The sequence below is a fragment of the Anolis sagrei genome, chromosome 12 (genome assembly GCF_037176765.1).
Source record: "Anolis sagrei isolate rAnoSag1 chromosome 12, rAnoSag1.mat, whole genome shotgun sequence".
Taxonomy (NCBI): domain Eukaryota; kingdom Metazoa; phylum Chordata; class Lepidosauria; order Squamata; family Dactyloidae; genus Anolis; species Anolis sagrei.
Genome location: NC_090032.1, coordinates 12968504 through 12995697, shown reverse-complemented (window position 1 = coordinate 12995697; position 27194 = coordinate 12968504). Strand labels below are relative to the sequence as shown.

The 27194-nt window shown below is 45.4% G+C and overlaps 2 protein-coding genes across 2 annotated transcripts; both read left to right on the top strand.

Annotated features, from left to right (window-relative positions):
- The first annotated feature begins 2237 nt into the window (after nucleotides 1-2237).
- TTC9C (tetratricopeptide repeat domain 9C) lies at nucleotides 2238-17544 on the top strand. The gene is made up of 4 exons (XM_060758268.2): nucleotides 2238-2528; nucleotides 9129-9384; nucleotides 13880-14062; nucleotides 17149-17544. Exons 1-4 carry the CDS (start codon nucleotides 2331-2333, stop codon nucleotides 17247-17249), a joined length of 738 nt encoding a protein of 245 aa, XP_060614251.2. The 5' UTR covers nucleotides 2238-2330; the 3' UTR covers nucleotides 17250-17544.
- A 1563-nt stretch (nucleotides 17545-19107) lies between these two features.
- LOC137097721 (serine/arginine repetitive matrix protein 1-like) lies at nucleotides 19108-22646 on the top strand. Its single transcript, XM_067472443.1, has one exon. The coding sequence runs from the start codon at nucleotides 20028-20030 to the stop codon at nucleotides 22584-22586; it is 2559 nt and encodes an 852-aa protein (XP_067328544.1). The 5' UTR covers nucleotides 19108-20027; the 3' UTR covers nucleotides 22587-22646.
- The last annotated feature ends 4548 nt before the right edge of the window (nucleotides 22647-27194 follow it).

Here is a 27194-nt window from a genome sequence, read left to right as displayed (position 1 = left end):
GGATGGTTTCTTCCAACACTAGGATTCTATGATTCCGAGGCTGGATGGCCATCTGTGAGGAAGGCTTCAAATGCGCTTTTTCTGCATGAAACAGGGTTGAACTGGATGGCCCTTGTGAAGTCGATAGGAACTTTAGAAGGGTCTACCCCAGGAGGAGAGACCCTGCGGCCCCACCATTGGTGAGCAAAGAGAAGCCTAATGTTAAGCAATTGATTTTCCCTAAGTTCCCAAAAAGAATCTCACCAAAGTTGAAGAAAGTGCCACTGAGGTTTATTAGTGATTCAGCTCTTTCTTTTTTTTTGTCGTGTCAGGAGCAACCGCTCCTGTTGTGAGAGAATTGGCCGTCTGCAAGGACGTTGCCCAGGGGACCCCTGGATGATTTTTTGATGTTTTATCATCCTTGTGGGAGGCTTCTCTCATGTCCCCGCATGAGGAGCTGGAGCTAATAGAGGGAGCTCATCCGCCTCTCCCCGGATTCGAACTTGTGACCTGTCGGTCTTCAGTCCTGCAGGCACAGGGGTTTAACCCACTGCACCACCGGGGGCTCCATTTTAGCGATTCAGCTGAAAAGGATGCAAAGCAGCAATCATTCGCCAAGCTAAGCATGAAGTTACACAAATAAATGCCATTTTTATAGAAAATACAGAGTTGTGTGGTTCAAATCTCCCGCTCCCCCCTCTCGCCCAGCTCGAAGGGGTTTGGCTGATGCGCAAACAGCTGGGAGGAGGCTTGGCCATCCCCCATGCGTCAGGGCCAATCACAGGGCTTCCGTGGTGCGCCAGAGCCAATCAGGAGGCTCCTGCCGCCTCTGCGCTCCAGCGAATCAGAAGAGAGGGGGTCGGGACGAAGGAATATACTGCATTCTTGAATGGATTATGGCTTTAATGTCCAGGAGGCTTAACGAGTCCAGAATCGGCCTGCCAGAAAAGCCAAACTTATTGTCTTGAGATTGGTCTGAGATAAGCATTGATTACTTAATCCGAGTTTTCATCTTGCGATCAGACATTCACCAGTCACAAAGGGGGTGACTGGTGAATGTCTTCAGTGGAAAGGTTTGAAAGAAAAACTGGTTGGGGGAAAAAGGGCTTTCCGAAGGTCATCCCCCCCCCCCCCCCCATTGTTATATGATTAAAAAGTCTGCCAAGCGAACTTCGTCTTGATGGCCCGACTCCGAAGTCAGGAAAGATAATTCTTTGTATTTTCCATGCAAGTAAGGTTCTAAGATAAGGGTCTTCACAATCACTAATTGCTGTTTCCAGAGGCAGGGCAGCTTCCTTATACATTTTCCTCAAGGATAGGGGCAAGGTCAGATTCATGAAGGGAAATATAGAAATACAGGAGAAAATATAAAAATATAGAAATCATAATACAGAGATTAAATCCAACTATCCTCCCCCAGTGTCCATAGTTCATATTATTCATAGGAAGCTCCATAAAGGGAAATATATCAATGAGGGGGAAAGAGAGTCCCTTGTTTGTGAGATGGGGGACCATCAGGAGCCCAGGTGTGTCTCAGATGGAAACGTCAAATACTTTTGTGGCATGATTTTCAGTAATAGATTGGTTACCTTCTGCTATAAACATATGAAAATAGGGCATAAAGCCTTGATTAAATGATACACACCAAACTGACTAAGGCTTAACCCTTATTATCCAGTCTGGTGTCCTTGCCCTTAGCAAAACTATAAGTTACTATCTCTAATGGGGGCGGGGTCATGTTCAACTTCACTTGGGGTCTCTTCCAACACTAGGATTCTGATTCCGAGGCCGGATGGCCATCTGTCAGGAGGGCTTTGAATGTGCTTTTTCTGCATAGGGTTGAACTGGATGGCCCTTGGGGTCTCTTCCAACACTAGGATTCTATGATTCCAAGGCTGGATGGCCATCTGTCAGGAAGGCTTTGAATGTGCTTTTCCTGCATGATACAGGGTTGAACTGGGTGGTCCTTGGGGTCTCTTCCAACACTAGTATTCTATGATTCCGAGGCTGCGTGGCCATCTGTCAGGAGGGCTTTGAATGTGTCCTACTGTCTGACAAATAGGGGTTGAACTGGATGGAAATCCAAATGTAGGATTCTATAATATAATATTCAAGTTTGTGTGTGTAAAAGTCACCATATATATAAGGTGACTTTTGGGACACCCAATACATGCTTTACTATTGTGCTTAAACAAGTGAAGCCATGTGCAGTTAACCAGTTTCCCATCGGGCGGAGCTCTTGGTCCATAGATAAACCTCACTAAGTCAGCAAACTCACTTTCCCTCTATGCTGGGTAAAATGGAAGGGAGTCACAAAACAACTCTTGGTTTTCTTTGCCATAGAAAACGATATGAAATGCATGGGTTTGCTACGAGCCCTTGAAGCCATGCGCATGTGCCTTCATGCCACACAGACCAGCTCATACAAAAGGAAAGGTCTATGGGTTGCCTGCCGGAAACTGGAATCTATGGTCCAGCCCCTTGTTTCCAGGACAGCCTGCCTTCCTTCCCTAAATGCAGCTGAGCTCCAGAGCAGCCTCCTGAAGAAGGTAAGAGCCTCCCCCTGAATGATCTTATACACAATGCACATAAACTTAAATGCCGTTTGGCCTTAAGTTTCTGCTGACACAATGTTTGCTTTTCACAAAGGAGAAAGGCAAATTTTATTTATTTATCGTGTCAGCAGCAACCAGACATTTGTATTACATTTTTAACAAAACAAACAAACAGACAAAACACAAAGTTTGCAAGCTTGGTAGTTGATTAAATGTCCTTTGACCAGTATCTGGCCACTTGGAGTACCTCTGGTGTTGCCGCAAGAAGGTCCTCCATTGTGCATGTGGCAGGGCTCAGGGTGCATTGCAGCAGGTGGTCAGTGGTTTGCTCTTCTCCAGTCTCGCATGTCATGGATTTCACTTTGTAGCCCCATTTCTTAAGGTTGGCTCTGCATCTCGTGGTGCCAGAGCGCAGTCTGTTCAGCGCCTTCCAAGTCGCCCAGTTTTCTGTGTGCCCAGGGGGGAGTCTCTCATTTGGTATCAGCCATTGGTTGAGGTTCTGGATTTGAGCCTGCCACTTTTGGACTCTCGCTTCCTGAGGTGTTCCAGCGAGTGTCTCTGTAGATCTTAAAAAACTATTTCTTGATTTAAGTCGTTGACATGCTGGCTGATACCCAAACAAGGGATGAATTGGAGATATCACTGCCTTGGATGTCAGGTGGTGAAATACCGGCTAAACAGTGTAATTTCTCCAGTGGTGTAGGGCGCAGACACCCCATGTCTCATTAAGAGCCACATCCACTGTTTTAGTGTGGTGAGATGTGTTCCACACTGGGCATGCATACTCAGCAACAGAGTAGCATAGCACAAGGGCTGATGTCTTCACTGGTTCAGGGCTGGTTGTGATCCCCAGGTTGTGCCAGTCAGCTTTCATATGATACTGTTTCTAGCACCCACTTTTTGCTTGATGTTCAGGCAGTGCTTCTTGTAGGTAAGAGCACGGTCCAGAGTGACTCCCAGGTATTTGGGTGCGCTGCAATGCTCCAGTGGGATTCCTTCCCAGGTGATGCTCAGAGCTCGGGATGCTTGTCTGTTCTTAAGGTGAAAGGCACATGTCTGTGTTTTAGATGGGTTGGGGATCAGCTGGTTTTCCCTGTAATGGGCAGTAAGAGCGCCTAGAGCTTCGGAGAGCTTCTGTTCAACCATCTCAAAGCTCCCTGCTTGAGCGGTGATGACACGATCATCAGCATAGATGAAACTCTCTGTCCCTTCTGGCATTTGTGTAGATGTTGAACATGGATGGATGGATCCATGTTCAAGAAAGGTAATTGTAAAGGTAAGACAGCATTAACATTTAATTCCCCATAGCCACTAAATTGTTCCCACTTTGGGATGGATTTAAATTACTGTATCTTAATTACCGTATATACTTGAGCATAAACCGACCCAAATATAAGCCGAGGTATCTGATTGTGCAACAAAAAACTGGGAAAACTTATTGACCTGAGTATAAGCCAAGGGTGGGAAATGCAGCAGCTACGGACGGGTAACTTTCAAAATAAAAATAGATACCAATAAAATTACACTAATTGAGGAAACAGTAGGTTAAATGTTTTTCACTGTTTACATAAAACTGTAATTTAAAATAATCCTGACCAACTTTGATTAAAAATTATTCTAACCTGTTTCAGCGAAAATGTGCTACGTATCCTTCCAATAATATAGAGTAAAATAATAAATGTAATAATAACAATAATGAAGTAATATAATACATGTAATAATAATAATAACAGAGTAAAATAATGTAAATGTAATAATAATAGAGAAAAATTAATGTAATAAAATAATAATAGAGTGAAATAATGTAAATGTAATAATACTGATAATAAAGTAAAATAATAAATGTAATAATAATAATAACAGAGTAAAATAATGTAAATGTAATAATACCAATAATAGAGTAAAATAATAAATGTAATAATAATAGAGAAAAAATAATGTAATAAAATAATAATAGAGTGAAATAATGTAAATGTAATAATACTGATAATAAAGTAAAATAATAAATGTAATAAAATAATACTAATAACAGAGTAAAATAATAAATAACTTTGACTCGAGTATAAGCCAAGGGGAGATTTTTCAACCTAAAAAAGGGGCTGAAAAACTAGGCTTATACTCGAGTATATACAGTATTTGGACCTTGCATTTTGCAATTGGGGAGCTTTCCCCAGGTTGCAATCATATACTCGAGTATATACAGTATTCTTATTTTTTTCTCATAGCAAACCATACTTTCTGTTGCATTCCCTCCTAGTGGAAAGGTTTAATACTTGCAGTGGACTTGCTCCAGGATAAGTACATCCGCACTGAGGATTGCACAGCTTTGGATCTACACTGCCATATCATGCAGTTTGAAGTATCATATGGTCAACGAAGACTCATATCATGCAGTTTTAACTATTATGTAGCCAACAAAGACTCATATGCAGTTTGACTATTATATGGTCAGTATAGACTCATAGAATGCAGTTGGAATTATTATATAGTCAACAAGACTCATATAATGTAGCTTGGTCAATGAAGACATATATAATACAGTTAGAACTATTATATGGTCCAGAAGACTCATAGAATCAGTTTGAACTGATGTACAGTCAACAAAGACTCATATCATGCGGTTAGAATTATTATATGGTGAACAAAGACTCATATAATGCAGCTTGAACTGTTATATGGTCAACAAAGACTCATATTATACAGTGTGAATTATTATATGGTCAGCGAAGACCCATAGAATGTTGTTTGAACTATTATGGTATATGCTCAGTGTAACCCATGGAATGCAGTTTGAACTGTTATATGTTCAGTGTGGACTGACAGAATGCAGCTTGAACTATAATATGGTCAGTGTAGAGTAGATCCATCGAATGCAGTTTGAAATATTATATAGTAATTGTAGAAGATCCATAGAATGCAGTTTGAGCTGTTGTATGGTCAGGGTAGACCCATATAATTATAACTTTTCATGTGGAGAGGCAGGAATGAAATAACATAATAATAATTATTATAATTATTATTGCCAATAGTATTAGAGCCGTGAGGATAACCAGGTAATACATAAAATAATAATAAGAATTGGAGTTAATATTAGAGCCATGGGGGAAGCCAGGAATCAAATAACATTATTAATATCAGTGTTAGCTTCATTATTATTATTATTGCCAATAATATTAGAGCTGTGTGGATAAGCAGGTAATACCTAAAATGATAATATTTAGAGTCAATATTAGAGCCAAGGCAGGGAGCCAGGAAGCCAATAATATAACTACTAGAATCATAGTATCAAAGAGTTGGAAGAGACCTCATGGACCATCCAGTCCAACCCCCTGCCAAGAAGCAGGAACATTCAAATCACCCCATCCAGCCTCTATTTAAAAGCTTCCAAAGAAGAAGCCTCCAAAGAAGAGAGTTCCACTGCTGAACAGCTCTCACAGTCAGGAAGTTCTTCCTCATGTTCAGATGGAATCTCCTCTCTTGAAGTTTGAAGCCATTCTTCCATTGCGTCCTAGTCTCCAGGGAAGCAGAAAACAAGCTTGCTCCCTCCTCCCTGTGGCTTCCTCTCACATATTTATACATGGCTATCATATCTCCTCTCAGCCTTCTCTTCTTCAGGTTAAACATGCCCAGCTCCTTAAACTGCTCCTCATAGGGCTTGTTCTCCAGACCCTTGATCATTTTAGTCGCTCTCCTCTGGACACATTCCAGCTTGTCAATATCTCTATTGAATTGTGGTGCCCAGAATTTAACACAATATTCCAGGTGTGGTCTAACCAAAGCGGAATAGAGGGGTTTTATTATTTATTTAATTCATTTATATACCGCTTTTCTCGGCCCTTAGGTGACTCAAAGCAGTTAACAACAGCAAAAATTCAATGCTAAACATCATAAAAACAATTAAGGGACAATTAAAACAGTAGCATAATAAGCAATTAAGCATCAATATAGCATTACTTCCCTAGATCTAGACACTATGTTTCTATTGATGCAGACCAAAATCCCATTGGCTTTTTTTGCCACCACATCACATTGTTGGCTCATGTTTAACTTGTTGTCCACGAGGACCCCAAGATCTCTTTCACACGTACTGCTCTCAAGCCAGGCATTGTCCCCCATTCTGTATCTTTGCATTTCGTTTTTCCTGCCTAAGTGGAGTATCTTGCATTTGTCACTGTTGAACTTCATTTTATTAATTTTGGCCCATCTCTCTAATCTGTCAAGATCGTTTTGAATCCTGCTCCTGTCCTCTGGACTATTGGCTATCCCTCCCAATTTGGTGTTGTCTGCAAACTTGATGATCATGCCTTCTAGCCCTTCATCTAAGTCATTGATAAAGATGTTGAACAGGACCGGGCCCAGGACGGAACCCTGCTGATGGCACTCCGCTCGTCACTTCTTTCCAGGATGAAGAGGAAGCATTGGTGAGCACCCTCTGGGTTCGTCCATTTAACCAGTTACAGATCCACCTCACCGTAATTTTGCCTAGCCCACATTGGACTAGTTTCCTTGCCAGAAGGTCATGGGGGACCTTGTCGAAGGCTTTACTGAAATCCAGGTACGCTCCATCCACTACATTCCCCGCATCTATCCAGCTTGTAACTCTATCGAAAAAAGAGATCAGATGAGTCGGGCATGACTTGTTTTTGATAAATCCATGTTGACTATTAGCGATGACTGCATTTGTTTCTAAGTGTTTGCAGACCACTTCCTTAATAATCTTTTCCAGAATCTTGCCTGGTATCGACATGAGGCTGACCGGACGGTTATTGTTTGGGTCATCCTTTTTTCCCTTCTTGAAGATTGGGACCACATTGGCCCTCCTCCAATCTGCTGGAACTTCTCCCGTTCTCCAAGAACTCTCAAAGATGATTGCCAATGGTTCTGAAATGACTTCCGCTAGTTCCTTCAGTACTCTTGGGTGTAGTTGATCTGGCCCTCGGGACTTGAACTCATTTAGAGCGGCCAGGTATTCCTGGACAACTTGTTTCCCAATTGGATGTCCTCGAATCCCTCATCCACTCCATCTTGTTGAGGTTGAAGATGACTTTCTTTTTGTGAGAAGACTGAGGCAAAGAAGGCATTAAGTAGTTTGGCCTTTTCCCTACCCCCTGTCAGCATTGCCCCATCTTCTCCTCGAAGAGGCTCTGCCAATAATGTTAGAGTTGTCAGTATAAGCAGGATATACATAAAATAAGCACAATCAAAGCAGTCTAAGAATGACTGGATGGTGTTTTTGGCATCATGCACAGTGTAATAATAATAATAATCATCATCATCATCATCGAGTTAATATTAGAGCCGTGGGGGGAGGCAGGAATGAAATAACATATTTCACACACACTGTTATAGTAGAGCCTGTAAGTAATGTTGTAAGCAGTAGTATGAGTGCCAGAAGGGGGAAAAGGGGTACTCGGGAGCAGGAGTCAGATGAGGAACAACAAGGCACCTACCGATGAAGACTCATTCGAAGGGTTCTTGGGGGATGAAGTGTCAATAAGTGAGGGAGAGGAAGGAGATGCAATGGATGGGAATAGGGGAACAAAGAGGGTTACTTGGGAGCAGGAATCGGATGAGGAGCGACAGAAGAAGAGGATCTGGGATATACTTACCGCTCCCACAGATAAAGAATCATTTGTGGGTTTCTCTGGGAGTGATGGGTCAGGGAGTGATGAAGATGGGAATGAGACATTGGACTGGACTAAGGTAAAAGAGGTACAAACTGTATGTGCGGAGCCGATGTCTAGTGATACATTTGTAGGACTGGCAATCAGGGAATACATTTGAGTCTTGGGGGGATCTAAGTATTGACAGAAGATGGAGAAGTTGGAGAGATGGGAGTAGGGATTCACTTGTGGAATCAAGAACAACTGTAAGGTATAACGATGGGGCGAAGGTCTGCTCATCTTCTGATGATGATGTGTAAGATAAAAGTAGGCTCTGGAATGGGGAATCTTTGCAGAAGGTAAGGTGTTGTTTTACGTTCGTGCAATGGGTACTTGTCGCTACCTGTTTCATGTCGGCATTGGGTCCTGGATCTACAGGTTTCCACTTCTGTTCGTGTGTGCTTCGACTCGGCTTGGATTCTCGTGAGTGCGGATTCCCCCCTTCCTTGACTTCGGACCAGTTTGACTACGACGCTGCCTACGTGGACTTTGGAACTATGCTACTTTGGATTCGGCTTTCTACGACCTCGGACTTCGTTTGACCATACTTTCCTCTTTGTGGCTCATTTGTTTGTTAACTATTTACTTGCTGTGCTATTTTGTATGACTTTCAGAGTGCTTTGTTTTAATCCGGTTCTTTTCTCCAGATAATCTGGATTATTGCTTTTGTTACCGTTTTGAACCAGGACTAGTTTTCTCTTTTGAGTTTTGGCCAGAGGCACTGAGTTGAGTGTCTCTGAGTCCTTTTCCTTTGATTAATAAACTCTATTTTGGAACCAACCCTGAGTCTGGCCCTTTAAGGCGTCTGTGTCCCGACACACACACATATATAGCATACATGTATGTGTGTGTCTATATATATGTGTGTGTGTGTGTATTCTCTTCCAACTTCCAAACAAAGTCTTATTTGGTTTATTTACTTCCCTTCCAGGCTTCCCCAGAAGCATACATGGAGGTGCAGCTACAACAGGCCCGAGCGTTCAAGGAGGAAGGCAACCGCTATTACAAAGAAGGGCGTTTCCGAGATGCTGTGAGCCGCTACCACTGGGCTTTGCTGCAGGTGAAAGGGCTGGATCCCAGTATCCCTTCTCCTTTGCAGGCCTTTGGCGCAGAGAGAGCATCCATGACTTCTGCACAGGAGATCCTCCTCTTTAGCATCCAAAGTGACTGCTATAACAATTTGGCTGGTATGTTTGTGGGGAGCATTGCCACGATTTAATTTGCGCTTGGGTTCAGACCACAAGCTTATTTCGTACATCATAATAGTCCTACAATGGCTAAGTGTATTGTCGAAGGCTTTCATGGCCGGAATCACTGGGTTGTTGTGTGTTTTCTGAGCTGTATGGCCATGTTCCAGATGCATTATCTCCTTACCGCCTTGGGGAATCCTTTGTTGGGAGGTAATTAGCTAGCCCTGATGGTTTCTTGTCTGGAATTCCCTTGTTTTTGAGTGTTGTTCTTTATTTACTGTTAGGATTTTAGAGGTTTTTTTTTTTAATATGGGTAGCCATTGAAATTCACAAGCATGTGGACAATTTCAACAGAAAGGAAAAAACCATGAAAATGAACAAAACCTGGCTTTTGATCTACCCACTCCATTTCTGAGTCTGTTCAGGGACTTCTAAGTTGTCCATTCTTGGTTTGCCCCTGGAGGCAGACCTTTGTTCAGGGCCATCCAGTTGGGATTTCCTGGTTTACCTGCCCAGAGGAATACCCTTGCTATTGCTGGAGGAATGTTAAGAGGAATTGTTCTTCTCATGAAGCTGTTCCTTGATTTGAGTCTACTGGGAGGAGGCTGGTAGCCATGCAGTGGGTGGCTTTCACAGTGTTCAATTAAAATTCATGCGCCAACTGCGACCTTACCTCGTGAAGTCTGACTTGACCATGGTGGTCCATGCCTTAGTTACCTCTAGACTGGATTACTGTAATGCACTCTATGTGGGGCTACCCTTGAAGATGGCCCGGAAATTACAACTTGTCCAACATTCGGCAGCCAGATTAATAACTGGGGCGACTTATAGGGAGTGGTCAAACCCCCCCCCCCCCCCCCGTTTAAGGAGCTCCACTGGCCGCCGTTTATTTTCTGGTCCCAATTCAAGGTGCAGGTCATCACCTACAAAGTCCTAAACGGTTTGGGACCCACCTACCTTCGTGACCGTATCTCCCGCCATGAACCATCTTGGGCCCTCCGATCCTCTGGGGAGGCCCCTGTTCTCGCCACTGCCAGTGTCACAAGCTCGCCTGGTAAGTACAAGGTAGAGAGCCTTTTCCAACTCTGGAACTCACTGCCTGGAGAAATTAGGAAAGCCCCTTCTCTAGAAGTTTTTAAGAAGAACCTTAAAACCTGGCTCTTCCACTGTGCCTTTGATGAGTAGGTATACAATTTCACATGACTATTTAGCTTAAAGTTCTGTCATTGGAGTAGACGTCTCCCCCCCCCCCCTTGTGGGAAAGCTTGACTCCAGAACCCCTGCCATAATGAGTACTACTCTGCATATTATCTGCTTCTCTCTTTTATTTTGTCTGAGTTTTTAATGAGTTTTAATTAGTATGTTTTTTAATCATTGTCTCTGTGCCTGTGTCTATTGTAATTCTTATATTGTTATGTATTCATATGTTTTATGTAATTATTATGTTGTTTATTGTTTGCGGTTTCAGTTGTGTTTTGGTTTTCTTTATTGTAATTGTTGTTCGGGCCTGGCCCCATGTAAGCCGCTCCGAGTCCCCATTGGGGAGATGGTGGCGGGGTACAAATAAAGTTTATTATTTATTATTATTATTATTTCTCCCACAGTTAGCAGCAACTTCCCATCACATATTTGGGGGGGGGGGGAGGGGGTAATGCCAGCTAGCTTATAGAGTTTATCAACAGGTGAAGGTTTGAGACATCCTGTGATTATTCTACATGTTTTGTGTGGGCAGACTTGTGCCAAACAAGGCAGGCATACTCGGCAGTTTAGTAAAACAAGGCCAGGGCTGATGTTCTTATTAATTTTGGGTCTGCAGCCCATGCGCTGCCAGTAATTTTCCACAGGATGTTATTATTTGCAGCTACTTTGTGCTTGATGTTCATACAGTGTTTCCTAAATGTTAGTGTTTGATCTAAGGTGACATCGAGATTTTTAGGGTGGGAACAGTGTTCGAGCTCTTGGCCTTCCCAGGTAACTTTCAATTTCCTGTTGGCTTCACGGTTGCGTAGGTGGAAAGCACACACTTGTGTCTTAGCAGGGTTAGGCTTTAGGTTATCTTTCTAGTTGCTGAAGAGATCCTTCAGAGCATTAGTAAGTTTTCAACTGTTTCAAAGTCCTTTGCTTGTGTTGTTGTTATCGAAGAAGAATTTAGGTGTCTTTACCAGGAGGCAGAGAGCTATCAGAATAATCTAAAGAGTTCGTTGCCCTGGTGAGACAGTAGAAGCACCCAATATTTTCCCTGATTTTTCCCAATAAAAGGTCTCACCAAGTTAAAGAAAAGCCACTGAGTTGTTTATTGTGATCCAGTTGGAAAGGATACAAAGCCGCGATATTTCGTCAGGCAAGCATCCAGAGAACAAAAAATAAAGCCTTTATATACATAAAACAGAGCTGTCTGATTGGTTGGCGCTCTACAGCTGGGAGGAGGCTTGGCCGCCCCCTGAGCGCTTAACCAATAGGTGAGCTCACGCCACTTCGGCCTCTTGGCCAATCAGGAGAGAAGGAGGCGGGATGAGAGGGAAACAATGAGAACTGGAGTAGATTATGGAAATATGTGGTGTCCATGTGGTCAGCAAGTCCTCAGGGGGCCTTCTAGCCAGCCAGCCTATTGTCTTTGATGGGTGGCAATAAACGTTGATGTCTGGCGAGGTGGTCAGGATCTGGTTTTTTCTTGAGAAAATGGAGACAATGGGGTAATCCTGGCTGTAGTTTTGGTGGATGGAAGATAACTGAGAGAACAGATCAGGACAAATTGTGGCTTTCTTAAGGCCTTTTTGGCCTGTTGAGATATGATCATCACTGCCAAGTGGGCACCATCCGCTGGGGGGACCGACTCCGAGCCCCAGGGTGGCTTCCCATTGTATAGTTCATGCAAATAAGTCTTTTGATAAGATTTTTTTCAACAGAGGATTTCCTTCTTTCCAGGGTCACAGAGAGTGGCTTCTTACATTTTTATACATTTTTTAATAAAAGGGAATAAGGCAGAAGGGTCAAGTAAGGCTCAGGTATACAGGGAGAAATATAGAAATCATAGTGTAGAAAATATACCCACTTATCCCTCCCACCAAAGTCCCGTAGAGAAATTGATAAGTGCCTCGATCATGGCTCAGTATGTGTCCATGGTTCATAATATTTATAGGAAGGTCCATAGAAGAAAATGTGTCCATAATGGGAGAGTCCTCCATGTGGGGCAAAAGAGTCCTTCAGAAGGGAAAAAAGTCCCATAGAAGTTCAAGAGAGCTCATAAGTGCAAAGGGAGGTGGTTTCTCAATAATAAATGTGTTACCTTCTGCTATAAATATATTAAAATAGGGCATAAAAACCTTGATTAAATGATACTATCTAACATGGGAAGGGTCCTTGTTGCTGCTGTTAGTGTCTTGGCAAATTGACCAAGGCTTAACCCTTATTATCCAGTCTGGTGTCCTTGTCCTTAGCAAAACTACAAGTTACTATCTTTTATTTGGGGGGGGGGGAGTCATGTTCAACTTCACCGACAGATGGCTATGCTTAAAAACCTCCAGAAATTGAGACCCCACTGGACTCCAAGTAAGCCACATATTCCACTGTCACACAGTTCTGTCAGGAATTTCTCCTTAAAGTTTAGGTGGAATCTCTAGTTGTTCCTAAGTAATTATGTGAGACGTAGGTTGCTATGAGTTTTCAGTCTGTGTGGCCATGTTCCAGAAGCATTCTCTCCTGACGTTTCACCCACATCTATGGCAGGCATCCTCAGAGGTTGTGAGGCCTGTCAGAAACTAGGCAAGTGAGACTTATATATCTGTGGAATAACGTCCAGGGTGGGGGAAACAAATCTTGGCTGGTGGGGGCAAGTGTGAATGTTGCAATTGGCCACCTTGATTAGTGTTGAATAGTCTTGCAGTTTCAAAGCCTGACTGCTTCCTGTCCGAGGGAATTCTTTGTTGGGATGTGTTAACTGGCCCTGATTGTTTCATGTCTGAAATTCCTCTTTTAAATACTGGTAGCCAGATTTTGTTCATTTTCATAGTTTCTTCCTTTCTGTTGAAATTGTCCACCTGCTTCTTGTGGATCTCAATGGTTTCTCTGTGTAGTCTGACATGGTGGTTGTTGGAATGATCCAGCATTTCCCTTTTGGGAATTCCACGCAGGAAACAATCAGGGCTCGCGAACACCTCCAAAAAATATATAAATAAGGATTCCCCCCATACAGGAAGCAGCCAGGCTTTGATGCTGAAAGGCCATTCAATGCTAATCAAGGTGGCCAATTGCAATATTCACACTTGCCTCCAACAGACAAGAGTTATTTCTCCCACCCTGGACATTATTCCACAGGTATATAAACCCACTTGCCCAGTTTCCAACAGACCTCACAACCTCTGGGGATGCCTGCCATAGATGTGGGCAAAATGTCAGGAGAGAATGCTTCTGGAACAGGCCCAGAAAACTCACAACAACCCAGTGAAAACCTTTGACAACACGTAGCGATCTTGTGCTTTTTGTGTCTCTGTAGCCTGTCTCCTTCAGATGCAACATGTCAACTACGAGCGAGTGAAAGAGTACAGCCTCAAAGTCCTGGAAAAACAGCCGGAAAATGTGAAAGGGTTGTATCGTGCCGGAGTGGCTTTCTACCATTTGCAGGATTATGACCGGGCACGGCAGTATCTCCTGGCAGCAATGAGTAAGCAGCCCAAAGGTGAGAGAGATGCTGGACTTCTCTGCAATTGTTTTGCCCATGATTGATTGACTGACTGACTGACTGATTGATTGATTGATTTTTATCCCGCTTTTCTCCCATGGGTGGGACTCAAAGTTCTCTCTGGATGTAGGTGAACTACACCTCCCCCAAAACAAGGTGATTTCCCCCAAAAATACCTCCAGTATTTTTTGCTGGTCATGGGGGCTGTGTTTGCCAAATTTGATCCAATGCCATCTTTGGTGTTAGGAGTGCTCATTGATTGCAGGTGAACTATTAATCCCAGTTCTTGCAACTCCAAAGTGCCCAGGCCAATTCCCCTCCAAACCCACCAGTATTCAAATTGGGACATAGTGGGTATTGTGCTGACACGCGCTGGTCCTATAGCAAATGTCTTTTAAACAGGGTGTGCTCTTTGTGCCCAGCAGGATGCCGGGGTGCCTCGGCTGAGAGGCCCTATGGATTTTCCTAAACAAAGTCTTTATTATTGCTTAGATCTTCAACAAACTCTTCTTAATCTGCCCACAAAGGACAGGCAGCTTGCTTCGTGAACTATTTTTTTCTTTTACAAGGAAAACCCTCCGACCCCTCCCTGGGCAATCTGTCTTTAGGCTGGCTGGCGTGGGGCCTTACTCCTGGTTCCAATTTGCTTTTTTGGGTACCCAAGTAAACCTTACTGGCCAAAACTTTAGAGATTTTCCAGCTGGAGACCTTTGGATCTGTAAAACTATTTTTTTCAGAAGCAGTTTTTCTTTAGGGCTGTCTTCCCCAGAGGCTTGTAGAGCTGTGAGGCTATAAGTTCCCCAGCCAGAGCTTTGAGAACTGTCTTCCCCAGAAGCTTTGGGACTATTTTCCCCCGAGCTTTGTAAGAAATGGAGCTTCTCTACAGGTGGGGAAAGCTCTCACGTCCTGTAACTGAGCTTCTGAACTGTAAGACTGCACTAAAAACTTTTTTTTCCCTCCCAGAACCCTGGGGAAAGGGGCGGAACTAAAGAACTTAACAATGATAGGCAGGTGGCTGGCCCTATGGCTGCAGCCTGGAAGGAACTACCCAACTGCAAAATGCATGGCCAAAACAAACACATGCATAGAAAGGAAATTTAGGCTTCTGGTACAGCTGTACCAGCACAGGTATGCATGCCATAGAGGCTTTGCATGCCCAGATTCAACATTGTTTGGGTTCATAGTGCCCTTTGGATGTACGTAGGTTAACTACAACTCCTCTAAATCCCTCCAAAGACCTCCAGTATTTTTTCTTGGTCATGGGGGTTCTGTGTTGCAGGTTAGTTCCAGGTCCATCGTTGGAGTTCAGAATGCTCTTAGTGTGCAGGTGGACTATACGTCCCAGGATCTACAACTCCTATAAATCATGGTGAATTATCCCCAAACCTCTCTAGCATGTTCAGTTGCTGATCAATTCATGTGTTTGCTGTGTGCCATACAAAAATAATAGGAAAGGTTAAGGGAGAGGAAGTGGACAGGGTCATGCAGATTCTATGCCGGGGGTCCTCAAACTAAGGCCCGAGGACCAGATACGGCCCTCCAAGGTCATTTACCCGGCCCTCGCTCAGGGTTAACCTAAATCTGAAATGACTTGAAAGCACACAACAACAACAATCCTATCTCATCAGCCAAAAGCAGCTCCATACTTCCCATACTACTAATAAATATATAGTTGTTAAAATTGCTCTTTATTTTAATTATTGTATTTTTAAGTGTTTTTGCACTACAAATAAGATATGTGCAGTGTGCATAGGAATTCATTCATGTTTTTTTCAAATTATAACCCAGCCCTCCAACAGTTTGAGGGACTGTGACCTGGCCCTCTGTTTAAAAAGTTTGAGGACCCCTGTTCTATACCATGGAGTTAGAAACACTGGGGTATGTGTGGTGGAGGAAATATTAAATCTAGGGTGAAATTGTCCCCGTATGAAAGCCTTCACTTGGGTGGTGGGCGATATGGTGTTTGTGGAGGACATAAGCAGGGCTCTTGCAATGTCACTGGATGCCTTTCGTGTCTCCCTAGTCGTGGGAGCTATAGTTGTTTGTGGAGACAGGAGCCTGTCTGTGTGAGTGGATACTCCATCTATCCATCCATCAATCTTTTCACTTTTATTATGTGTATTAGGTTTCCATAATACAAAAGTTCTTTATACTTCCTTCTTTGCTTCCATGCTGGGCTTCTTCCTCATGCAGATAAATAGCTTCACTCTCACAGAGGCTTCTCTCACAAACTAAGGCCTACCTCACACTGTGAGGCCTTCTCACAGACTGAGATCTTTCTCCCACTGAAGTTTATCTCAGACTAATGGCTAGTAGGCTTGGGCAATCCATGGTTCTAAATGGTTCTAAGTACTTACAAAACTAAAGTTCTGGTGGTGAAAATTTCAGAACACTAACAAAACTTTCAAAATTTAATTATTATTTCATTATTGGTGATTTTAATGACAGAACCAATTAGGAACTGCCATTTATTATGAAATTTTGAGAGTTTTGATAGAGTTCTGAAATTTTCACTACCAGAACTTTAGTTTTGTAAGTACTTTAGAACCATTTAGAACCATGGATTGCCCAAGCCTAATGGCTAGTATGCTATAGCCACACCTGCTTATATTGAACTGCAGCTTTTGCAGTCATTGCATCCATTTAACTCACATTTTTGTAATTAACAATATCTAGGGGTTTTTTTTAATGGGTTGTTGTAGATTTTTTTGGGCTATATGGCCATGTTCTAGAGGCATTCTCTCCTGATGTTTCGCCTGCATCTGTGGCAAGCATCCTCAGAGGTAGTGAGGTCTGTTGGAACTAGGAAAATGGGTCTATATATCTGTGGAATGACCAGGGAGCTATGTGTGAATGTTTCAATTGACCACCTTGATTAGCATTTGATGGCCTGGCAGTGCCTGGGGGAATTTTTTGTTGAGAGGTGATTAGATGTCCCTCATTGTTTTCCCTCTGTTGTTTTGCTGTTTTAATTTTACAGTTTTAAATAATATTTTTTTAAATATTTCTGACATATAGATATATGTAATCATACTCGTTTGTCTTTGTCTCTTTTCTTTCTCTTTGTGTTTTCATAATGAAAGATGCCAACGTGAAGCGTTACCTGCAGCTTACGGAATCCCAGCTGAGCAGCTACCATGAAAAGGAAAAACAAGTGTATATGGGGATGTTTGGGAAGAGGTGATGGATTCCCCTTGGGAGCATCTATAGACGCAACAGAGTGCCCAGTTTCTGATGCTTCTCTACATATGTAGTTTTTGGATTTTGAAGATATGCAGTGCCTTGAGAAATATGTGTTTAATGACCAATGTAACATTTGAAAGAGATGAACTTCTGTTATCTGTTTTGATGGAACAGATTGTGGATAAATGGCGACACCCTGAATTTGATTCTTTCCTTCTACGGCAGATGAAGGCTGTGATCTGTTTTCATGCTTCCCCACAACTTGTCGGTTCATAAAATAGCATTATGGGTTAAAATGTGCATTTGTAATTTTTGAAAAAAAGCAAGACATGAGTTGCAATTTCGTTCAGTCCCTTGGCCTTTAATTTATGGTTCGTCTTCCTCTTAATGTTTGTTTTTGAGTGACGCCTGGACATCTTCCATGTGCTCCTTCCTATAAGGCAGTGTTTCTCAACCTGGAGGTTGGTGCGGGGTGTCATGGAGGGTCTGTGTGAGAAGTCTGACCCAATTCTATCATTGGTGGGGTTCAGAATGCTCTTTGATTGTAGGTGAACTACACATCCCAGCATCTACAACTCCTAAATGTCAAGGTCTATTTTCCCGAAACTCCACCAGTGTTCACATTTGGGCATATTACGTATTCATGTCAAGTTTACTCCAGATCCATCATTGTTTGACTCCACAAAGCTCTCTGGATGTAAGTGGAACTACAACTCCCAAACTGTGGCACATTTGTCTAGGCCGAAAGAGCATTCTAAACTCTACCAATGATGGAATTGAACCAAACTTGGTACCTACAACCAACAGAAAATACTGGAAGGGTTTGGTGGGCCTTGGTGGGCCCACCAAACCCTTCCAGTATTTTCTGTTGGTTGTAGGTACCAAGTTTGGTTCAATTCCATCATTGGTAGAGTTTAGAATGCTCTTTGATTGTAAATCCCAGCAACCACAACTCCCAAATGACAAAATCAGCCCCCTCCCAACCCCACTATTTGGAATTTGTGCCAAGTCATGGCATTAGGAAGGTTAAGAAATACTGCCATACAGCAAGGTGGCTCTGCAGTACCCTGTTCTTTTTTCTGTGCCCTTGTTGTCCTAGCAACAATTACTGGACCTTTCCTGGGAATTGTTCCCATAGCAACAGAGTGTTATGATGTCGGCTGGACTTTGCATGTCTATGTGAAGTCCTTACTCCAGTTATGCACTTGGCAATGTGGTCCGCATAAGAAAGCTTGAGGTGTGCATATACTATTGCATGCATGCACTGCAATAATATTCACATACAAGCATCTATAATGGGCATGCATTTTCTTTGAGGCTCTTTCTTTCCTTCCTCTTTTCCTTCCTAATAATAATAATAATAACAACAACACAGTCAGAACCTTCAACACTGACATCAGTATGGAGTTTGGCCTAGACAAATGTGCCACAGTGGCATTAAAGGAAGGGAAAATTACTCACAACGAGGGCATAGAGATGCCAAACGGACAAACCATAAAATGCAGCTAGCCTGAAGCCTATAAATATCTGGGCATACTACAGTTGGACATCATCAAGCATGGGCATGTAGCCAGGGGGGGGGGGGGCTTGAGGGGCTTGAGGGGCTTCAGCCCCCCCCCCCCGAAATTCTCATGGTGGTTTGCGAAAAGGCCTTACTTGTGCAGTATTTAAACTGTTATGTTTATTCATATCATGATCTGATCACCATGCTCAATATATCCCATATGCATGGATTGAAACCCCCCCCAAAAAAACCCTGAACCCCCCCAACCCCCCCCCTGAAAAAATTCAGCCCCCCCCCCCCCCCCGCGAAACAAAATCCTGGCTACAGGCCTGAGCATGGGCATGTGAAAAATGTGGTCAGCAAAGAATATATCCAAAGAATCAGAAAGGTTTTGAAGAGCAAATTAAATGGTGGAAATACGATCAAGGCTATCAACACCTGGGCCATCCCCGTCATTCGATACTTCTGGGATTGTGAAATGGACACAAGCAGAGCTGGATGATCTGGACAGAAAAACAAGAAAACTGATGACTTCTGACACCCACGTAGTGATGTCGACAGACTTGACCTGCCCAGAAAATCAGGAGGCAGAGAGAGGTCTTCTGCAAGTGAAACAAATGGCAGAAGAAGAAAAACATGCCCTGACAGATGATGGGAAAGGCAGTCAAGAACCAACATTGAGGGAAGTCAATAGTAGTAAACTGCTTAAAGTGCAAAAGACAAAGAGTGAATATTGTAAAAACACAATCCAGAGCAGAAGAGAAAACTGGCAAAAGAAGGCTCTCCATGGACAGGTCCTGGGAAAAATTGAGAGCCAAATTGAAAAGAAAAAAAAACATGGCTGTGGCTCACAAATGGGACTCTGAAAAAGGAGACAAAGGAGGACCTGATTCTGGCAGCCTAAGAAGAAGCCATTAGACCAAATGACATCAAAGCCAGAATTGAAAAGTTTCCTGTCGTAGTCAACTGCGAAATCGCACTTATGGTATTCCTGCGCCCGCGCAGGCCCAGCTTTCGGAACCTTCTAGACTTAAAAAGAAACATTTTGCTCCCCAGTCCCGCCCCCCCTCCCCCCGAGTATATAAGGTCCGTGGGCGGGACCAACCGTCAATTCTCTTTTTTCCGCCGATAGAGTAGGCATCAGCATAGTGAACCTTGATCTTTTGGCTATATTTGACTCGGACTGGTTTTTTGGACATCGCTTACAATCTCTGGCTCCCCCAACTCGGACTGTTCAACGACCCTTTGGCTAAACTGGCTCGCGTTTCGGCTGAGATGGCGACCACTTCCTTTAAGAAGTGCAGTAAATGCCCCAACGTCCTGCCGGACACTGACGGGCATGATTTATGTCTCGCCTGCTTGGGAGAAGCCCATCTCTCCCAAGCCTGTGCGATTTGCGCGGCCTTCACCCCACAAACGCGAAGGAACCGCGAAACGAGACTGAAAGCGGCCCTTTACGAGAGGGCTTTGATGCCCCTTCCGTCCCCGAGACCAACAACAGGGGCGGAAATGTCCTTACCTATGGAAGCGGCTGCGAAGAAGAAGGCCAAGAAGCCTAAAGAGAAGGCTTTGGAGAGCCGCGCTGAGCCCCAGGGCCGCAGCGCCTCCAAGAAGGCGGGGAAATCCCCGTTGGAGGCCCAGCAGCGCCCTACACAGGCGCAACCTACGGCCAGTCTCCTGTTCCCGCCGGCAAGGCTGGCGCCGCCCCGCGAAGCGGGTGTGAAGAGCGCGCAACTTCGGGCTTCCCCGGCCTCGGCTGAGACTCTCGGGACGCCGTCGGCGTCGAGCTTGTCTGCCCCGCCCCCAACCATCCAAGCGGCGCCCGAGATCGAGGCCACAGAGAGAGGAGCGGGGGCGGACGCCTCTGCGGGCCCCGCCCCTGCCGAGCTGGCTCCGCCCGAAGCAGGAAGAAGGACTCCTGGAGAAGGAGGAGCTGCGGACGTGCAGCGAGGAGCGGCCCCCGATACCGATGAATGGGGCAGGCTACTCGATACCGCTAGGCCCCTGAGCTCGGCGAGCCCGAGGGAGGGCCTCCTGCCCCTCCCAAACCCATCTCCTCCATCGACCTCGCCCAGGAGGGAGGAGCGTCGACGCAGACCTCGTAGGTCTCGGTCTCCCTCCAGGCGGAGCAGATCGCCCTCCAGACGTAGTAGAGCTTCCAGCCGCCGGTACCGACGGGGATCGAGGGGTCGATCCAGACGATCCTCATCATCTTCGTCGTCTTCATCATCGTCTTCGCCCTCCCCTTCATCCAGATCAGCAAGGAGAGCGCGTCGGGCCCGCAGGTCCTCTTCTATGTCATCCCAACGACCGCAGTTTACACCGAGCCCCTATCCATACCCGGGCTTCTGGCAAATGGCCCCATCGGGGCAAATGTTATTCCAACATACACCTCCCTTTGCGCCCATACCGCGCATGGAGGCCATCCCTGGCATTCCTCAAAGAGGCTTGGGCACATCAACGACTGTGTTTGCTGCCCCACCCTTGATGCCACCACCAGCAATGACTCTAACTGCCAGGGCACGGGAAACTGTTTCGCGCCCCGAAAGAGCCCCCGGGGCAAATCAAGAACCATGTGTTGGACAAAATGTGGGGACTGAACAGGCTGTTTGTATGAACCAATCTTTGTATGTTGACCCTTCTGGTTCTGTAGATATTGCTAATGGTGTTACTACGCCCATACCAACTACCTCTGGCCAAATATTGGTACCCATAGAGGACTCTGAACACCAGGGGCCCCACACGGAGCAGAGGGCCACGGAACCGGAGGAATCGAATTCCGATTCGGAGGCCCCCGACCAGTCGGTGGCCCCCAACGCCTCCGAGCCAGGCCCCTTACCACCTGACTTCAACAAGTTTGCCTGTCTTGTAGACAGAATGATTAAGGCCCTCGACATCCCGGCCCCTAAAGCTCCGGAACATGTCGAGGACCCAATGTTCCCTAGTGAGGAGCAGAATGTGGTCACTTCAACAGCCCTACCCATGCTCCCCTACTTATTGAAACTGGCTAAGATACTGGATGTATCACCAGCTACTGTACCAGCCGTCCCCAAGAGGGTGGACAACATGTACAGAATTGACCTGGCCAAGGCAAAGTGGGTGACGAACCCACCCAAGCCAAATACGGTAGTAGCCGAAGTGGTCAAGTCGAAACGCCCAAAAGGGATCTTGTCTGCTCCCCCGGACAGGGAGGGCAAAAAAGTTGATGGTCTGGGAAAGAAGGCTCATATCACTGCAGGGCTACTAACCAGAATGTCGCACTATGCGACATATATGAGCGGGTACCAGAGCTTCCTCTGGAATAAAATACTCCCACATCTTGACAAACTGCCCCAAGAGGAACAACGTTTCCCCAAAGCCCTCCACACGGAAGGGGTGCTCTTAGCGAAAATCCAAAAGGATTTCGCCAAGCACCTGGCCGAGACAGCGGGCCATCTGTTTGCTACAGCCACCTCAATCAGGAGGCACGCCTGGCTCAGGGCGGCAAACCTATCGGAAGAGGGGAAGGCCTTAGCCGAGGACCTTCCCCTGCACGAAGAAGGCTTGTTCAATCCGGAAACGGACGGAACATTAAAGGAAAAACAGGAAGTACGCCAGGCCGCTAATAAGTTCGGATATACCTGGCAGCCCTACCAACAACGTACGAGATGGCAACCTCCTGCGGGCAATTTCCGTAAGAATTTTAATAACTCTTACTCGGGGCCATTCAGGGGAAGAAACTCATCATCATCACCTAGATACCAGGGAAATAGGAGGTCCTCCTATAACGCTAAGCCGCGCTTCCAACCCTACCAGAACAAACCCAAGCAAGGTGCCTCTAGGAAGCGCCTTTGATGACATGGGATTTACCCCTGATAGCCCCAGGGCTGACCCCTCCGCAACCTGTAATGTTGAAATCGTTGAGGGCCCTATTGCCCCAGTTGTTTATGCTCTCACCCCAAGTTCTCTACCTAACTCTCCCCCAGTTTTTGGGGATAGGCTGGTTGTGTTCTATAATAACTGGGAATGTATTACTTCTGACAGTTGGGTGTTAGCTATTGTTAGAGGTGGCTATGCCATTGAGTTTAATGAGACCCCGAGAACAGGCAGGATTACGAGTACGCCACCATCCCCAGCACTCCTGCAAGAGATAAACACGCTCTTACAAAAAGGGGCCATTTCGCCTGTTGCGCCGTCTATGTTCCCGCACTGCTTTTTCTCAAATTATTTTGTAGTTGAAAAACGCGGAGGTGGTTTTCGGGCTATTATGGATTTAAGAAACCTGAATAAATGTATCATTCCAAAGAAATTTCGAATGGTCACTTTGGCTTCTATCTTACCCCTGTTAACGAAGGATGTGTGGTTCGCCACCATCGACCTAAAAGATGCATATTTCCATTTTTCAATATCACCACACCACAGAAGGTTTTTGACATTCATGGTGGGTACGAGGGCCTTCCATTACAACGTACTCCCGTTCGGGTTGAGTACGGCCCCTAGGGTTTTCACCAAATGCATAGCAGTGGTGGTAGCTCATCTACGCACTCAGGGCATTGTAGTGTACCCCTATATAGACGACTGGCTGATTGTTTCGCAATCACGCAACCAGCTGCGTCACCATATCTCTGTTATTCTCTGTCTTTTACAGTCTTTAGGGTTGATCGTCAACATGGAGAAGTCGTCCCTAACGCCGTCCCGTCAGATCCAATTTATTGGAGCCCTGCTGGACTCTCGTACGCAGAGGGCATACCTACCTGGCGACCGGGCTTCCAACCTACGAGAGCTCATCAGGTTGTTTCTGGGGTCCCCCTCAGTAACGGCCAGGCAAGTCCAAATCCTGTTGGGCCACATGGCCTCTACTACATCAGTAATCCCATTCTCCAGGCTCCGGATGCGCCCTCTACAAGCATGGTTTGGTTCGGTTTTCGACCCCCTCAGGGACAACCAGAACACCAGATTGTCCCCTCCCGAATATGTCCGGAACTCCCTGGATTGGTGGACGCAACCCAGATGGGTCTGTATGGGACTTCCCTTTCAACCCCCTTCTCCTACATTAACCATCACAACGGACTCCTCCCTCTCGGGTTGGGGTGCCCATGCACAGGGGGTTGTTGCCCAGGGAAGATGGTCCCCAGACGAAAGCTCACTACACATAAACGTGTTAGAGCTCAGAGCAGTAGAAAAGGCACTAAAATCCTTCGAGGACATGGTAAGAGGCACGGTGGTACAAATTCTGACGGACAACACGACCGTCATGTACTACCTAAACAAGCAGGGCGGCACACACTCACCCCAACTCCTACAACTCACGATCAAGATCTGGGAATGGTGCATCCAGAGGGGAGTTTTCCTTCGGGCCTCGCACGTCCCGGGGGAACAGAACTCCCTAGCGGACGCTCTGAGCAGGAGCCCAATGGGACATCACGAGTGGTCGCTGGACCCGGAGGAGTTGGAAAAGATCTTCCAGGCGTGGGGTTACCCAAACATAGACTTGTTTGCATCCGAGGAGAACAAGAAATGCAAAATATTCTGTGCGTGGACGCAACCGTCCCTGCAGGGGGACTGTCTAGGGGACGCGTTCCTCAGGAATTGGGGGGGTCCCCTTGTCTACGCCTTCCCACCCTTTCCCCTGCTGTTGAGGGTAATAGCGAAGTTACAAGCGGACAACGCACACTGCATTCTAGTAACCCCATGGTGGCCACGTCAACCGTGGTTCGCACCGCTCCTACAACTATCAGGCAGAATATTTCAGAGGTTCAGGGACAAGCCGAACCTCCTAACATCCCAGCAGGGACGGGTTCTCTACCCGGACGTTCAAACTTTGAGGTTGACTGCGTGGCTGATTCATCCATCAGGGTAAATCAAGATGTACCCTTTTCGGACTCTGTGTTAGCCATTATTGATGCGGCTCACAGACCATCGACTAAGCGTTCATATACTTACAAGTGGGCACGTTTTAGCAGATTTGCAACAGCAAATGGAGTTTTACCAGAATCCGCGCCCATTTCGGTGATTCTGGATTTTTTACTGTCCCTCTCGGAAGCAGGCATGTCTAATTCCTCGGTCAAATGTTATCTGGCAGCCATCTCTTGGGCCAGAAGGAAGGTGGGACTTCCGTCCTGTTTTGTTGACCTGTCTGTCAAGGCCTTTCTGAAGGGTTTAGCAAATGTCAAACCACCAACGGCTCCGATCACTCCCTCCTGGAGTCTGGAGCTGGTTCTCTCGTCTTTGACGAGGGCCCCGTTTGAACCATTGGCGTCAACGGATCTAGCCTCACTCACTTGGAAAGTGGCTTTCCTAGTGGCCATTACTTCGGCCAGGAGGGCGAGTGAGTTGTGTGCTCTTAGAGTGGATGAGCCCTATTTGAAGTTTCATAAAGACAAGGTGGTCTTACGGACGGACCTGGCGTTCTTGCCCAAGGTATCCACGCGCTTTCATAACTCACAGGAAATCATTCTTCCGGCATTCTTTCAGAATCCGGAAACATCACTAGAGAAGAATTTACACTTGTTAGATGTCAGAAGGGCTTTGGCCTTCTACCTACAGAGAACTAAGGAATTTAGGAAATCTCCTAGGTTGTTCCTTAAATATAGAAAGGATGCAAAGGGTTTACCGGTCACGTCGCAGCGGTTCTCCGCTTGGATTGTGTCTACCATTCGCACCTGCTATCGTTTAGCGGGCAAAGAGTTGCCGCAGCAGGTGCATGCTCACTCAACAAGGGCAATGGCTACGTCCATGGCCTTTCTGAGAGGGGTCCCCTTGGAGGAGGTGTGTCGAGCAGCCACGTGGGCTTCTCCAAGCACCTTTGTGTCTCATTATAAGCTTGATGTGAGATCCAGGAGGGACGCGTGCTTTGGCAGGAATGTACTTTTTTCTGCTGTGGCATGACTCCCTCCATCCTGAATGTAGCTTGCTAGTCTACCATAAGTGCGATTTCGCAGTTGACTACGACAGGAAATTATGGGTTGCTTACCTGTAACCGTAGTTTCCTGAGTAGTCACCTGCGAAATAGCACATTCCCTCCCTTCCTCCCCTCGAGTGTCATGCCGCTTTCCTTCTGGCTGCTGTGCGGCGGAAGAGAATTGACGGTTGATCCCGCCCACGGACCTTATATACTCGGGGGGAGGGGGGGCGGGACTGGGGAGCAAAATGTTTCTTTTTAAGTCTAGAAGGTTCCGAAAGCTGGGCCTGCGCGGGCGCAGGAATACCATAAGTGCTATTTCGCAGGTGACTACTCAGGAAACTACGGTTACAGGTAAGCAACCCATAATTTTCCCAGGAACTATCCATGAAGAGCCTTCTTTTGCCAGTTTTCTCTTCTGCTCTGGATTGTGTTTTTACAATATTCACTCTTTGTCTTTTGCATACCGCAGGGACGCGGCCACTGCCATTTTTGAGCTCCCCCCACCATATGCAGCAACCACAGATTTTCCAATCCGGATTGGAAGTTTCAGTACCCACTCTATAAGATGACTCCTATATATAAGACGACCCCTGACTTTTGAGAAGATTTTCTTGGGTTAAAAAGTAGTCTTATACACCAGAATATACGATATTCCGGGACCTCCGAATTCAGACAGACAGAGCACAACACTCCTAACCTCATGATCATGCTAAAAAAAACAAAGTATGGACTGTCGATGTTGCCATCCCAGGTGACATCAGGATTGAAGAGAAACAACTGGAAAAGCTGACACGATATGAGCATTTAAAGATCGAACTGCAAGCCAGTAAAGGTGGTCCCAGTGGTGATCGGCCCACTGGGTGCAGTGCCTCAAGACCTTGGCCTCTAAAACACAATCGGCACTGACAAAATTATCATCTGCCAGCTGCAGCAAGCCACGTTACTGGGATCTGCATGCATTATTTGCCGATACATCACACAGTACTAGACACTTGGGAAGTGTCCGACGTGTGATCCAATATAACAGCCAGCAGAGTGTCTGCTGTTGATTCATCTTGTGGTGTTTCTAATAGTAGTAGTAGTAGTAGTAATAATAATAATAATAATAATAATAATATAAGTTCAAGTTGTAGTTAATGGGGAAAGATGATAATAATAATAATAATGATATATAAGTTCAAGTTGTAGTTAATGGGAAAAGATAATAATAATAATAATAATAATAATAATAATAATAATAATAATGTTCTTTGCTCTTAGTCTGTTTAAGAGAGAAAAAGAGGTACAAGGGGCGTTTATGAAAGATTTTCCCTGACCCCCTTCCTGTGGACTGAGAACAGTGAAACTTGGTCCAGTTCTGAGTCCTTCTCCCCATTGGTGCCACCCAGGGACACACACTTCTCCCATCTTTTGAAGCAACCGTCAACACCTTGCTTGTAGAAGTCGACAGGTTGCTCCACAAGCCATGTTGTGACTTCAGAAATCAGACTCTCATCATCTGAGAAATGCTTGCCCTTCCAAAATAACTTCCTTATTGGAAAGAGGTGGAAGTCCGATGG

Excerpts from the sequence above, each read along its gene's own strand:
- TTC9C (XM_060758268.2), top strand. The coding sequence starts at position 2,331 with ATGAAATGCATGGGTTTGCTACGAGCCCTTGAAGCCATGCGCATGTGC. Across the intron at positions 2,529-9,128 it reads AGAGCAGCCTCCTGAAGAAG|GCTTCCCCAGAAGCATACAT; the intron begins GTAAGAGCCTCC and ends CTTCCCTTCCAG. Across the intron at positions 14,063-17,148 it reads AATGAGTAAGCAGCCCAAAG|ATGCCAACGTGAAGCGTTAC; the intron begins GTGAGAGAGATG and ends TCATAATGAAAG.
- LOC137097721 (XM_067472443.1), top strand. The coding sequence starts at position 20,028 with ATGGCGACCACTTCCTTTAAGAAGTGCAGTAAATGCCCCAACGTCCTG.